At 45.0% G+C, this 15,555-nt stretch overlaps 1 protein-coding gene across 2 annotated transcripts in view; it reads left to right on the top strand.

Annotated features, from left to right (window-relative positions):
• Positions 1 to 15,555, top strand: part of LOC135378912 (atlastin-2-like) — a 277,503-nt gene that overhangs the window by 142,691 nt on the left and 119,257 nt on the right. For both annotated transcript variants that reach the window (XM_064612076.1, XM_064612075.1), the window contains 2 exons: positions 281 to 392; positions 1,164 to 1,363. In XM_064612076.1, the coding sequence (XP_064468146.1) occupies positions 281 to 392; positions 1,164 to 1,363 (312 nt within the window). The remainder of the gene's footprint in view (positions 1 to 280; positions 393 to 1,163; positions 1,364 to 15,555) is intronic.

Raw genomic sequence — 15,555 nt, 5'->3', positions numbered from 1 at the left:
AGATATGTCTTGACAACCGATAAATCTATTGCTAGTGCTGTTGGTTGAGTCTGGCGTACCATGTCAACCGGCATACTCGAGGCTCATTACATTCGGCCTAACTAAGTACCCTTTTATTTATTTATAGATGGGCGACTTACCACCACACCCAAATGTTCCTGAATGTGCGATTTTACACAACGCTATTCATAGCCGTATAAAAATGAAAGAGAAGAATTATGACAGCATTAATGCCTCAATGGTTGGATTTCGCTTACCTACGTATTACCTTACTTTCCAGACTTTACGTGGCGGGAAACAGGGAGGCAAATTTGACTTTGCTGACGGTCCGAGCAAGACTACAAGTGTGCCTTCACATGCTGATTTCTTTATCTTCGAGAGTACCTCGACAGGTATTTCTTATGCTATCTTCTACACTGCTGGTGAAAAGTAAATTGAAGAGCGAGCGAACGAAGTAGAGAAAACTTCCCTTAAAATAAGCACTTTACACAGCGAGGATTTCCGTTTCGGCACATTCTAGCTACCCTGTAGCGTTCGTACTAGGCGTTTCGAGCCTCCTGTGGAAAACTTTAACGCTCTCGCTAGTTTCACCTTCCAATACTGAGAGACACATCCACAGGTCTTGTCTTATTCTAAAATATGCAACCACACATCTTATGACGTAATCAAGACCTTAAAAGACTATCTTAGAAGCACTTCACTTGCACAGTTTTCCTTCACCCTCTCCCATCGTTGTTTCTATGTAACATTGACACACCCGCTTTCTCACATATCCCTCCAGCTCCATACTCCCGAATAATGTCACTGATAACTTTCAGCACTTTTTGTCTTGGTATAATATCCGTCTTTCAAGTTTTGTTGCATGGCCGCATTTTTTCATATCCTAATATCCTCTCTTTTTCTTTTACTTGCACTTCTGACGCTCCAAGAAACTATCTAGAAAACACCTTGCAAAGCCGTCCAAATCCCATAATTCCGAAGGAGGGAGTCCGAGTTACTTCCTACAGTATTGTGCGCGATCAAATTTTTGTACTTTTCTTGACTCGTGAATAGTGATGATCAATGAATAGTGATGATGGCTGGTGATTGTGAACGCCCCAGTATATCAACGCGTCACAAAAAGGTTGCTGTGCAATGATAACAATATGTGTTATACCTTGCAGGTTATCTTTCGTCTCCGGGTTCAGTTGGTGGTTCTTTATTCGTCCAGGCGCTCTGTCAAGTCATCAACAGAGACTATCTTACGAAGAATTTCGAAGAAATGATGACACTGGTCAAGTATTATGTAGCACGGGAAAAGAAACCGGATGAGACACTGTACAGACACTCCACGCTCAGGAAGAATATTCGGTTTGCAGCTGAAGTAAGTTAAGTCTCACTCATTCTTCGCATTTCGTGTGTGTTATTGCTCCTACAGACACTTTAGAAAAAAATGAGGAAATAGGGAAGAGTCTGTTTGCGTCTTTATAAAACGGCTCCACTTCCCATGCCTTGCTACAAGGGCACCCAGAAATCCTTCGTGAAGATGTGTGTCAAGTGTATTTCGCGATTCTGTTTCTGCCTCTTGTACACCTGATAACAAGTACACACTGATTTAAGGAACGGAGGCAGCAAGCAAACACCAGGGGGCAGGGGAGACGATGACTAGGGGCTGACTAAATACAGCATGGACGTGACATAGTAAAACAGTTTCCACCAGAATGCGAGTTGAATCGCGTGATAACAATGGACTGGCATCCGTATACCGGGCCGCACAGTCGACGCAACTGAGCACATGGTTTCGTATGCCAGACGTTATCGACACATTAGTTATGTAATTGCAATCTTATGGTTACACAATCTCTTATTTATGCACAGCTAAGTTTGCCCAATGTATGGCGCATCTAAAAATAAAATGACACAGCAGGCGTAATGCAAAACGGGATGAACATCCGCGCGTTGCCAACCCTACAGAGAGGTCTTTTGTGCACGCTAAACTTTTACACCCTTTTGTGTGTAAGGCGGGTGTCGTAGATCGCACTCCGCTTTACTTGTAAACGGTTTCAGGTGTAACAAAATACCTCTTAGGGTGTATTTCGCAACACCTTCAAACTTTTACACTTAAAGCGGTGTGAGTTACGACACACCCACATAACCTCAGGAAAGGTGTAACGCCTAGTGTAGCGAGTGTGCAGCTTCTTAGCCTGACTCTTAAAATTCAAACACCTTTTAGGGTGTAATTGGATAATTGGATGATACCATAACTGATTCAACTTCATTTTTCGTGTAAATCGCCACCCCTAAGCAACCACGTAACGTGTGCACCATTGTTTACAGAGTGCGTGTATCGTACGTATCAGCCAAAGTATATGCGTAACATGAGCATGTAATGTATCGTGTTCTTTCCACATGGGAATTCCAAAGTGGTGGCAATATTGGACTAATATACGTTCTGACATATTTAGAGATGAATTTGAAACATGACATAATTGGGAAGACGAACCAAAGCTCACAAAGAACGGCACTTCCTTTCTAAGAGAAAAAATAATAATATATACATTGCTTGTGTTACGAGACATGTGGAAATTGAATAGCCTGCTCGAATTCCAGTCAAAATCAAGAGCGAAGTGTCTAAGTTTAAACCTAAGTATATACACCAAAAACACTGAAGTGAGGAATCGCTTGGTGTATCAAGTTGCCATCACGATGACGTTTGTGTTTATTGTTTGTTTTGGTATGAGGCAAAATTAAGACTCAGTGTACACGTCATTCTTTTCCACGAAAACGTTAAACACTTTACAATGAGGTAAAACACCCTTAAACCATCTCACCCTGATTACACCCTCCGTACATAGTAATTAATAATTGGGTGTTTACGTCGCGAGACAACTGAGATCATGAGCGACGCCACAGCGGTCGGTCTGTGGATTGCTTTTGCCCACCTGAGGGTTCTTTAACGTGCGATGAAAGCTCATCACACGGCACCCCATATTTAACGTCCCTCGCGGAAGACGGCGTGTCTAAGCAACTTGTACCCCGCCACCAAGTTGCTGGCGTCCTCGGCCGGGTTCGAACCCGCGATCTCGGGATCAGAAGGCGAACACGCTACCAACTGAGCCACCGAGGCCGGTTTCCGTACATAGTATAGGTATAAAAAAATTATGTGTGATCTGGACTAGAAAGTGTGTGTAGGCAATCCAGTAGAGCCAAACATCGCAGCAAACTTCCCTAAGTGACTCCGCCATGGTAGAAAGGAATTATCGACCCACATCTAATCACTTTCGCGGTTCAGGAACCGGATTTAAAGCGCGCTTTTTAGCTTATTGCCCTCCAGGAAACATCAGACATTGTTAGGAAATGCAAGGGACGACCTAATGATAGCAAGATTTTTTTAGCTGTCTTTAATGCTGATTTTGCTTATACTTGATGCCATTTATGTTGATTTATATTGAGAAGGGACTGAGCATCACTTCACCCGTACCTTCAACACTGGCCTAGGTACATACAGAAGGTGGTATCGAGAACTCTCAGTTCCTTGCCTGTGGGGTTCATGTGTGAAAACTAGTTCAGGGAAGAAGCGATAGCAACATTTAAGGTTTGCATAGCTGTGTTTGAATCGCCTGCCACAACGATAATATCATCTACATACGTTACTAGTTTACCAAACTTCCATGGCCCTGTCCCGAACATGTAACAAATTTCACACAAAAGCGGGGCTACGGAGCCTATAGAAATTATATATTTTTGGTTGCAAGTTTGATCGGCAAAACATGGTACCGTGAAATTTAAATACGATACCGTGAGTTCCGAAATGGAAGGATCACGAAGCCCTGAGTTAGATTGGAAGAAAACAGGGTCGTTTTTATTGGCGTCCCTTTCAAGCAAACAGAGGTCTGGATTTCTCGAGTCCGAAACAAATATATTTGTTCACTGGCTATGTGTTCCAAATCGACACGGCTGGCTTACTTGAATGCAGGTGGTCTCAACTGTAGGTTACATCTAGTGTAGTCGGTTATGGATTTTACTACATCATCTTTTTGTGCCGAAACCCGGGAACACATCTACAGCGTCTACCGTCACTGTGTCTGGAACGACAAACCGACGAACTATGTACCGACTGAAGGCGGAGCGTGCTGCTATACGGCCCAGCTAACAAAAATCCTGAAGTCATAATGAACTTCAAACCCTGACGCGGCAATAGATCCCATTGTGCCTGATGACGACTATGAGTACAACACGGTAATTGAGTATGAGGACAGAGTCACGGAAATCATGGCAAACATGAACTCGAAGTTATCTCAGTGACAACTGACTGATCAAAGAACCGCAAAGTTCCGGTGCAGTGTTATTTCAACGGCACACTGGAGTAAAAGCGCCGAAATTGCTGCTTCCCAAATTCAGCGGAAATTTATGGGAACGGAACGGCTTTCCGGGTGAATTAAATGTGTGGGTACATAAAAACGGAAGTCTGGCCACGATATAGATGTTTCACCATAAGCGTAGCAGGCCAATTTTACCGGGTGGAGGGGGGGGCGAGTTTGGCACACGAGAGGGGACGGGAGGAGTCCAGCGGTGCCCGAGCTGGAAACGAAGTGACGACCATGTGCAACGTGTAATATTTATTATTTGGTTGTCAAATTCTCGGCTGGTACATGATGACAGGTGCGTACCAGCACATTGGATGGTACGGGAAACAGACACGGGCTTCAGAGAACGAACACATGGCTTTAGAAGCCGTGAAAAAATAGCATTCTTCTAGCCAACAAATTGAAACGTGTTTTCTTTATGAGCTGTTCGTTTGATGAACTCGTTTGCTACAGCGTTCAGCTAGTAGATAGCGTGCAGCGTTCACGAGCTAACTCTTTGTGGCAATGGAGCAAGGTAATATCGTTTAACCGGGCTTGTCCAATTGTGGAACGCAAGTAAGTTTTCAGCCGCCGTAGGCACGAGAAGGACTTTTCTGATGTGCAGGACGTCACAGGTATGGTCAATACAAATCGAAGAAGTTGAACAACTTCTGGAAGTATCGTCCAGAGTGGTTCACTTTCTTTTCCTGAGAGCAGCTCTTTTATGTCCTGAAACGCTGAAATGAAGCAAGGCTTACGGAATGCTGGTTTGCAATGTCCAGCAGCATATCTCGATGAAGCTGAAGACGACGTGCGCTCAATATCTCCTTTATAGAATTCGCACAGATAACCGCTGTCAGTTTTTCCCATTAAGAACTTTTCGACCTTGGTGAAACCGAGTGCACCGAGACGCAGGAACCGTGTCAATTACCATGTAGAACCTCTGCCGATAATAGGCTTCCGTTGATTTAAATGCATGAGATCCTTTGTCGTAACGACGTGGGGCTTGTCTCTGGCTTATCGGTAGGCTGGGGCTCCCAGTTTTGAGCTCCTCAGCCGTGGCTTTCACCATGCTCTAAAAGCCCGGGAATTTGTCGCGGAGTTCAGCAACATATTCTCTAGCGGTCTTCACTATTTGCTCTGTATGCCCAAACTGCAAGCTGTTCTTTTGCAGAGCAGAATTTGCGCTCTCCAATCTCTCAAATACCGGGATCATCAGCCCGAGCATGAAATATGAATCGAATTTTCTGAGCGCTTTTGCATAGCCACTGGCTTTTGCTCCTGTGTCCTGTGTCCCATCATCGGCTGCACCCGCTCCTATCGAAGATCTTGAGGCGCAAGCACTGCAAGGTCCGCTCAGTGATGACTCAGTTGAAGCCTAGCGTCCCGCGTTTCGTAGTGAAGACAGTGGCTCCCAGTGCCCCTCCATGGTCTCTGTCAAGCCCACTCACCTCCCTAACTGTTCCTGGCCTGCATGGAAGGAAAAGGGATACAGCCCCGTGTGTCGCCAAACAGCTTACCCTGGGCATGATGAACGACAACTACACGGCGTCAACGTCAGTTTTCACTGACGGGTCATCTACTCGGGGTGGATCGTCCTCGGCATTTGTCATTCCATCTCAGTCAGTCTCCTGTGGTCACCGCCTTTCTCACAGAACATCGTCTACGTGTGCCGAGCTTTACGCCATTCTATTTGCTATGCAAAAAATATCAGCCAGTCCAGCTCAGTCCTGGGTAGTCTTTACAGACTCAAGAGCCGCGCTCCAGTGTGTGGCCAACTTCGCATACGTGGACTCCTCGGTCCTGTTGTCTTGGACATCCTGCAAGCTTATAAGAAGGCGACCATTGTAGAGCACACTGTAGTATTGCAGTGGATCCCCGGACATGTCGGTATCAGCGGCAACGAAGAAGCAGACAGAGCCGCATTGAACGCCCATCAGCACGCAGCTTTTTCCCTGATAATGATGTCGTCGGGCGACCGAAGACACCTCCTCTCGACTCTCACCGGTCCCAAGATGCAGGCTCAGTGGGAATACGACATAGCTCACTCCCTTCTCTCTGATGTAGATCCCACGCTTTCTCTCGTCCTTCCTCAGCGACTACCGCGCCCCTTAACTGCTCTCTTCCACCGCATGAGGCTCAACGTTGCCTTTACACCTGCCTTTCAACACCGTCTCGGCTCCACCTCGTCTTCCCTCTGCCTCACTTGTGGGGTGAACTGCGACCTCAGCCACGTCATCCTGGCTTGTGGGCAATACCACCATGAGCGTGCCCTAATGGAACTCTCTATGCAACGCATTGACAAGCGGCCGTTCAACCTAGCGAAGTTCCTCGGTCCGTGGTCGAACACTGCCCACCAGGCGCAGGGCCTTCGTCTTCTGGCGGAGTACTTGTGCTCCACTGGTCTGGCGACGGCTCTTTGAAAGCCCCATCATCATCCCTTCATCCTCCCCCAACGCGAAATAGGGCAGTGTACCGCCTCAGCGGCGGTGAATCGCCCACCCCATCACCATCCAATGTGTGTGCGTGTGTGTGTGCGTGTGCGTGCGTGCGTGCGTGCGTGCGTGCGTGCGTGCGTGCGTGCGTGCGTGTGTGTGTGTGTGTGTGTGTGTGTGTGTGTGTGTGTGTGTGTGTGTGTGTGTGTGTGTGTGTGTGTGTGTGTGTGTGTGTGTGTGTGTGTGTGTGTGTGTGTGTGTGTGTGTGTGTGTGTGTGTGTGTGTGTAATTCTTTTCCTCCGATGACAAAGCGAGAAGGAATTGCACCGACTCAGAGTAGTTACTTGACACTGACCGCAGTGAGGATGCCTTCAGCGTCCACCGGGCTTTACAGAATTGTCTGAGGGCCGGTGTTCCTTCCTTCTGGAGCTGTTCGAAGCAGCTGAGGCGCCTTGGAGGTGTTTTTACAAAATTTACCAAGTCGGCGAACAAAGTGACAAAGTCGCGACACACATCAATTTGCTTACACACGTCTTGCAATACTATGTTGAGAGTGTGCACAAGGCAGTGTACATACATCACTCTTGGTTCAATATCCAGAACTAGGGCTGGAAGTCCACCGCTTTTGCCGGACACATTTGCAGCCCCGTCGCAGCACTGTCATCCGCAATTCTCAATTTGAAGATTCAGTCGACACAACACGTCTTTCACCATTGAGAAGAGGGTGCGTGCACTCGTATCAGCCGTCACGTAAAATCCAATAAAGACTTCTTCCACTTCAAGGCCATCTTTGACGTACGTGAGGCAAAAGGATATCTGCTCCTAAGTGCTAATATCAGAGGTCTCCGCAGCAATCACCGCGCAAAACAACGCGTCCCGCACTTCTCTGATTACGGAACGGAGTATGCTGTGGGTAATGAGTTCAAGCCTCTCATTTTGCAAGTCCGGCGAATTCCACTTACACCTACTTTTGTTGAGCGTCGCCCCGAGACCTGGCACATCCGCTTCCCGCAATAAAAGAAGCTGCCTCAAGTTACCTTGGTCCACATTGTGACCGCGAAGTGACACTACGAAGTGGCCCATGACATGCCAGAAAGCGAACAGACGACAGTACTGTTCGCTTGGAACGAACTGTACAGCGAGCAGAGCTTGACGACTTTGATTCATTTGGCTGAGCTTCGGTTCACAGAGCACAGTCGCTACGTTAGCTCCTGTGCTTGCACTTCTGAGCGCCGTGGAAGCTTCACGATGAAGCGTTGGCTTCTCATGACTTCCCAATCGTTGAACAGCTTTCTTCCAATTCTGGAAACCTCGTTCAACGAACGCAGCGTATGCGTCTTTGTCTCGCGATGTGCATGCAAATGGAATTTTCCAGGAATTTTCAGGTTTCCTATACAATCACCAACATCAAAGGATCGCAGGTCACGGCATCAAACAATAAGCGAACGATAGTTCGCAACGCGAGCTTTTTCAAAGATGCTACTGGAATATCACAAGCTCCAGATTGTTCGACACTGGACACAGAGGATCTGTTATCTCGACCACCTGTAACGAACAGCAAGGACGCAGACAGCGACTCAGTGGGACCTCAAAGCCAATGCTGCCCTGAGAGACGGTACCCCACACGAGAACGAAGACCCCCAGTGCACCTCACTGACTTTACTACGTAAAGTGAAACCACCATGCTGTACCACTCAGTGCCTTCGTACCAAAGGATGTTGACTCCCCTAGAATCTCTCCCACAAGGAGGATAGTGTAGTATCCTATTGTTCCATCTGCGGCTACAGTTATGCAACCCGTTGGCAACTATGTACCCGCCCTGATCATCGTGAGTTGCGAAATAAACATGGCGCCCGAACGCGCGCAGTTTTGATGAAACTCCGTTCGTAACATAACCACAAGAACACAACAATCATCTTGAGGTTGGTTTTTCTACTGTTTGCTATTCACGAGCTCTGCAGTAGCTGACCGGAACGCCTCCACATTTTTTAAAATCTCAATCAATCAAACAACATTTTACAAGACTATGGCAGCATATTTATTGCGGGCAAGTACATTCCTCTAAAGTGAATAATTTTACTGTAATGCTTCCTTATATGTAGATTTTATAACTACTGTAATACGCCTATGGTTTGTTGTTGTAAGTTTTTTTTTTTTCACGCAATGACCGTTTTTCAGCTTAATTAACAAAAGCGAGAATCGCCGACATAATAGATTACACATATACATTTAATGAGGCTTTGCAAGGACAATGCACTGTTATAGAGCTAAGAAACAAACCATGCCAGCTTTCTCTGTTATGGAAAAAAAGAAAATTGTTGTGGTGGCGATGATTGAAAATACGCCTGCATCGAATGAAACATTTCTTTGAAGGAGGAAACATTTCCTTGAGTTTGAGGAACACACAATATGAACTGCGTGTTCCTCAAACTGAAGGAAATGTTAGTTTTTTCCACAGTACACCATCTCGCTTGCACCATTTTAATTTGCTTATCGAAGCATTTCTTGTTGCATTCTGTAACTCCTTCCTGCAGCCTCAGTACTTTTCTTTGAAACCTTCGTTCTTTTTTCAGCTTTTGTAGCTCTCATTTCCACAGCTTTTTAGAGCTCTAGAACCTGCATCATCGCAGTCTCGTTTTTGCGCTACTTTTTCTGCGAGGTCTGTGCAGGTTCCAAACTTGTCTCTTGTTGCTCAGTTGTTTGTTCTTCTTGCTGGGATGCTGCAGCAATGGTTTGCATCTGGCTGTTCGTGTACAATTGGAACCTTGAAGATACACAAGTATGTGTGAAGCATGCAGTGAGACGACACATTACTGAGGAAGATGCTTCGATGTTTCCTGTGCAGTTGCTTGCAACTCTTTTCTTTGTTTTGTCCCTCCTTCGAAGTTTATCGGGACTACTTCTAACATAGCATGGTTATAGTGCATCACATGCACATACACAAGGGCTAAACAACATGCACAACAAATGACATACGATACGCACAAGCTACCGTTATTGTCTTTTCTTGTTGCGCGTGAATCTCCTGACTATGGATCCCCACCCACTAGTTGCCTTGCTATGCTAAGTAGTAATATGCGTATGATTACACGCAGCTTTGCCAGCACTGGCCCTCATTTCCAGCTTAGTAAATGCTTATCCATATTATCATTTATTGACTTCACAATTGTTGCTCTTTTATTTTTTACCGCTTAATAATGCTTTTACAAACTATTACATGTTTTAAGCACATGCTTGGTTCACATGAGTTCAGAACAAGCAGTGATATACTAACTGCAACACATATTCCAGCCACGAAGACGTACAACACCCCATTTCCATATCCCCTCATCATCCTGAAGCAGATCAGTCAGATGCAGAGTTCCACACATCATATCAGCATACAGATTCAGATTGCAGCTGTGGTTATGCTCACCAATCATGGCTTCATTGTTTCTGAAGTAGTCGTTTTGTAGCAGTGCGAAACCGTGCAATGTGGCTGTAGTTTTCATAGGTGTAGTTTCATAGGTGAAGCTGAAAATTGAAGAATGACATGTCATAAGTTGTGCCAAATAGTATGAAACATCGAAAAGGACACTAGACAGCATGTACATCATACGCGCTCGCAGGAATGCGACGAAAACGCCACTGATCGCACGGAATCATCTAAAAGCATGTTGTGGTAGCTGGATAAAATAGGCGTAAGTAGGTATGACATACACAACAAGCAAGCAGAAACAAGAACTGAACTACTACGAACTGCGTTTCCTATATTCCGTCGTCATGTTTTCTATCTTAACTCGCACTTGCTTCCCGATGAAGACCGCAGTAGCGGTCTCGACGCGGTCGTAATCGGCGGCGTTTCTTTTCTGGCCTCTTTGGTCCCCAATAAGGCTACACTGTCTTCACAGGGGTTTATCAAGTGCATTGTCATGGCATCTGACCAAACGAAGTGTTTTTTACTGCACGGCAGCTCACTTATTGCTTCCGACGACACTACAGTAACTGAAGTGGAGTCCGCCATCTTGCTTTTCAGTGGACCCGACCGTGGTTGAGGAGCTCAGTCGAAGCTCAACCGTGGTTGTGCAGTCAACCACGTTTGGCGCTGCAGTGTAAAACTCTCAACCACGGTTGAGTTCGACCGCGGTCGACTCAACCGTGGTTGAAAGCGCTAGTGTAACAAGGGTATTACTCTGCGATGTTGTCAGAGGCCGTGTTGTAGTCACTTCCGTCTGACATCGTCGTAGACTTCCATTGCCAAACTAACCAGTCTCGTGTCAGAAGCGTCACGACCTCAGTCGAAGACGGAATTGTCACGGATGTTAAGCCAACCTCAGCGTCTGTATCCCAGTCGATAATAGCAGTTTTCTACCAACAGCGCATACTGAAGTTCCGTCAGGGGCAGCCTATCACTATGGCCCTTAAATGACCGTCATCCTGCGGATTTCTTTAGAGGGAAGCACGGCAATCATCGAGTTGGCATGGCTAACCTTCTTCCTGTTTTGCAGGTTTTGTGTTTCGTGCCACTGTTATGGGCTTACCAATGCAACGGTCCTCTAGGCACACTCATTCAAAGCCATTGAGGGGCAAAATTGAGGGGCACTGTATTTTCTGTATCTGAGGATTTCTGCGATCGAACAAGAGGTATCCGGAAACAAATTATGGGAGTCTGCAAAGGATGAACGGAAGCAAGGCAGCTCTGTACGTTTGGTATATAACAAGTTGATTGTTAACGGAGGACATTTGAGTGGGACAGTTTAAATGCATGTAGGCGACCGGTTACAGCTCATACTTCATTTTGTTCTGGTGTCACACAAAACTGTAATGTGGATACAGGCAAAACGACCTCGGCCGCGGTTTGCCACTGGCAACAATCGAACGAATAACGGACCACCCTCAATATAGTTTCCTCGGAATGTCACTGGAAAGACATGTGATTTGTCGCTTTTGTGTCTGAATGCCAGAAGCGTAAAAAATAAAGTTGATGATTTCTGCACGCTTTTATCTACGCTTAATCCTGATATAATTATGGGATGTGAATCCTGGCTTGATGATTACGTGAGAGATTTCGAAATGTTCCCTCCTAACTATACGGCATTTCTAAAGGATAGAAACAGTCATGGCGGTGGTGTATTTATTTGTGTACGCAGTTATGTGCACGCTGAGGAAATTCAGAGTAATTTTGACAAATGTGAGTCTATATGGTGTCGTCTCTTGTCGAAAGGGAAATCCATTGCACTGTGTTCTTTCTACCGTCCGCAGGCGAAGAATGTTTGAGAAATTTGTGCGAACAAGTATCTTTTATCTCCGATCATATTGTGTTAACATTCGGTGATTTTAACTTGCCACATTTCAAGTGGCGTACTATCGGATATGAGAGATTGTATAATTCACCTGCTTACCGAGTTTTTGATGAGATGCTATCTATGCATTCTTTGCACCAATTTGTTCATCTTCCGACACGCGGCTCCAACATTTTATATTTACTACTGTGTAACTGTGAGGAAATTATTAGTGATGTTTCTGTCTTCCCGGGCCTCTCGGATCACGAATGTGTGACTGCTAGTGTTGAGACTCACTCTAGGGTAGTACCAAATCAGCATCAGAGAAAACTTTTCTTGTATAGCAGGGCTGATTTTAAGGCTATTTCTAGGAATCTGGTAGCTAATTACACTGATTTAGAAATATTAAGCAAATCCCAATGTGTTGACTTTCTGTGGAAGCATTTTTGAGATGTGCTGACCAGCCTTGTTCAGGGATATTTACCGACACGGAAAATTAAGCACAAGCGCAAATGCAATAAACCCTATTTTACGAGGAATATAAAAACGTTGACAGGCGGAAATCGGCAGCCTTCTCCGCGTTCAAAAAGGACGGCAGTGCTTTGAACTATGAGAAGATAAAAACGTTATCTAAATGTATTCGTAACGCGATTCGTAAAGAGAAGCCGACATATTTTGAAAGAGTTAAGTCAAATTCGGGGGCAAGTCAAAGCTATTGTGGAAGTACATAAAATCAATGAAAAAAGGTGCCCTTGGCCATTCCTGCCATTAAAACGCCTCACGATCTTATCGATAACGATCTTGCTAAGGCTTGTACCTTAAGTGACTATTTTCAGTCTGTGGTTTGCTCCCCTGGTGTAGCTTCGCACCCTCAGTACAACGTACACATTGTGGAGCCGATGCCACCTGTAACCCTGTCGAAAAACGGTATTTTTAGTCAACTTTGCAAATTGAATGTTAAGAAGAGTAGCGGACCTGACGGGATTTCCCCGATTGTCTTTAAAAAATGCTCTCATGCTGTTGTTGATTATTTATTAATGCTTTTCTCACGCTCGCTTGAATCTGGTAGGATTCCATCAGACTGGAAATCCGCTAATGTTGTGCCAATTTTCAAATCTGGCGACAAAGAGAATTACCGTCCAGTCTGTATGCTGAATATTTCTGGCAAGATATTGGAGCATATGATACATTCAAATATCATGAGCCATTTGTCACACAATGATTTTCTTTCGACGGCCCAGCACGATTTTCGTAGTAAGTATTCATGCACTTCTCAGCTAACCTGCTTTTATCACGACCTGGCTTATAACTTTGACAAACAAATTCGCACTGATTGTGTATTTATTGATTTTAGGAAAGCGTTCGACACAGTAGATCATAATTTATTGTTGTTTAAACTGTCTTCCTTAAGCTTAGACCCAAAAGTTTTGAACTGGCTTACCGATCATTTTGAATGCCGGAGTCAATCTGCAGTTATTAACGGAGTGAATTCGCCTTCGACTGTTGTTACGTCGGGTGTTCCGCAATGATGCGTCCTAGGTCCTCTTTTATTTTTAATTTGTATAAACGATCTTGTCGGAGTTATTGGTTCTTCCATAAGGTTATTTGCAGATGACTGTGTAATTTATCAGGCCATAGACACGGTTCATTATGTTAATATTTTCCAATGGGATTTAAGTAAAGTAGAATTATAGTACAAAGACTGGGGTATGAAACTGAATGCGGGCAAATGTAAGGCTATGTCGTTTTCTAGTAGCATCTAAGTTTGAAACTATACATTGTGTAATACTATTCTCGAAACGGTTGACGAATATAAATATCTAGGTGTCAAAATTCACAGAAGTCTTAAATGGGAAAAACACATTGACATGATCATTTAAAAAGCTAGCAGCACACTTGGCTCTTTAGAAGAAATTTTAAAGGGGCTCCCAGGGACATTAAGGAGATAGTCTGTAAATCGCATGTTCGACCTATTTTGGAATACTCTAGCACGGTTTGGGATCCGCACGAGAATGGTTGTAAACAAAAAACTTGTAAAAATTCAAAGTCAAGCAGCAAGGTTTGTGACAAATTCATATTCACCTTACTTTCGATCTGCGTATTTAAAATCCATGCTGGGATGGGTGTCTATGGAGTCTCGGAGAAAGCAAGCTCGGTTGAAATTCCTCCGTGATATTTATTTCGATCTTTCTGGTATTCCTTCTGGTAATTACTTGTTTCCTCCTAGTTTTATTTCTAAACACCTAGATCACGAACACAAGATTAAGCCTTACCGTTTCAGATCAAGAATTTTTCAAAACTATTTTTTTTTGTTAAAACTATTCCCGAAAGAAACAGCCTCCCTCGTGACTTAATTCATTCGGCCTCCAATGACATCTTCTTGAAAAGAGTGCAATAATTTCTGTTGCGTTAAATGCTGTTGTAATCTTATACCTTGAAAAGATGTTCATTCGTATGTACTGTTATGTTCTCCTCTCCCCTACGTAGTGCCACTCATGTGGAATTGTAGGGTACATGAAATAAATAAATAAAAAAAGTTCCTTCAAGTCCAAGTTGAGAACCGCGAGAATAGTCGACTCACCGACCGGAGTGCTAGCAGACAGGGCAAGCACCGTGGAAAACAAAGAAATGTGAGCAGCTTGAATCGTCTTCCTATTCCAACCGTCTATTGCATTTGTGGCAGCATTTCTCACTCGACTGCAAACTGGGTAGGGCACATAATTTCTCCGTCAATAACCGTCGAAGGCCAATAATTTCACGCGTAATTTCACGCGTATTAGCCGCGGCTTATGCGTGATTTTTTTCTCACGGGCGCTCCGCGGCTTATCCACCGGTGCGGCTAATCTGATTACTATTTTTTTCTGGTATTTTCCCCATATGGCAGTTTTAACGAAAGGGCTGACAATGTTTCTGGAACAGCACTGCCCTGCCGATGCACCAGCAGTGCGTAACAGGGGCGGGTCCACATTCGAGTAGATTGATCTTCCTGGTGCATTCCCCCAAGCAGCTTTAACGAAAGTGGTGACAGTGATTCACGTCTTCTGGAAGACCACTGACCATCTATCCATGAAAAACACCCAAAAAGCGCAGAATCCGAAATTGCTAGAACTCTATAGACCTGACTTCGTTTGTTGCACACTATGTTGACCCTGGAGTATGGACCACAGGGTTTATGGCCTCCTCTATGGTCTCCTTTGTCACGCAAATCAGTCGTCGCGTATTGCCCGCGGCTTATGTGCGAGTGCGGCTTATCTGCCAGAAAATTTTCAAAATGTTCCTAAGAACCCATCCTGCGGCTTATCTGCGGTGCGGCTTACACGCGTGAAATTACGGTACTAGATGACAGAAAAAAGAAGCTAGTCGGTGGTAAGCCATGCTGTCGTTGTACACAAAAAGGCCACAACGCCAGGTCCCAAGAGGAAAATTAGTGTTCCCGTTGTAGAGGTTGGCGTGCATCGGCAGTGCGTGACCCATCGTGGAGGCCCGAGAGCAAGCGCATGGTGAGCACCGAAACAAACAAGGCCACAAACGTGT

The sequence above is a fragment of the Ornithodoros turicata genome, chromosome 1, assembly GCF_037126465.1.
Source record: "Ornithodoros turicata isolate Travis chromosome 1, ASM3712646v1, whole genome shotgun sequence".
NCBI classification, from domain to species: Eukaryota; Metazoa; Arthropoda; class Arachnida; order Ixodida; family Argasidae; genus Ornithodoros; species Ornithodoros turicata.
The sequence above is the reverse complement of the archived record's forward strand: the minus strand, read 5'-3'. Positions and strand labels throughout refer to the sequence as shown.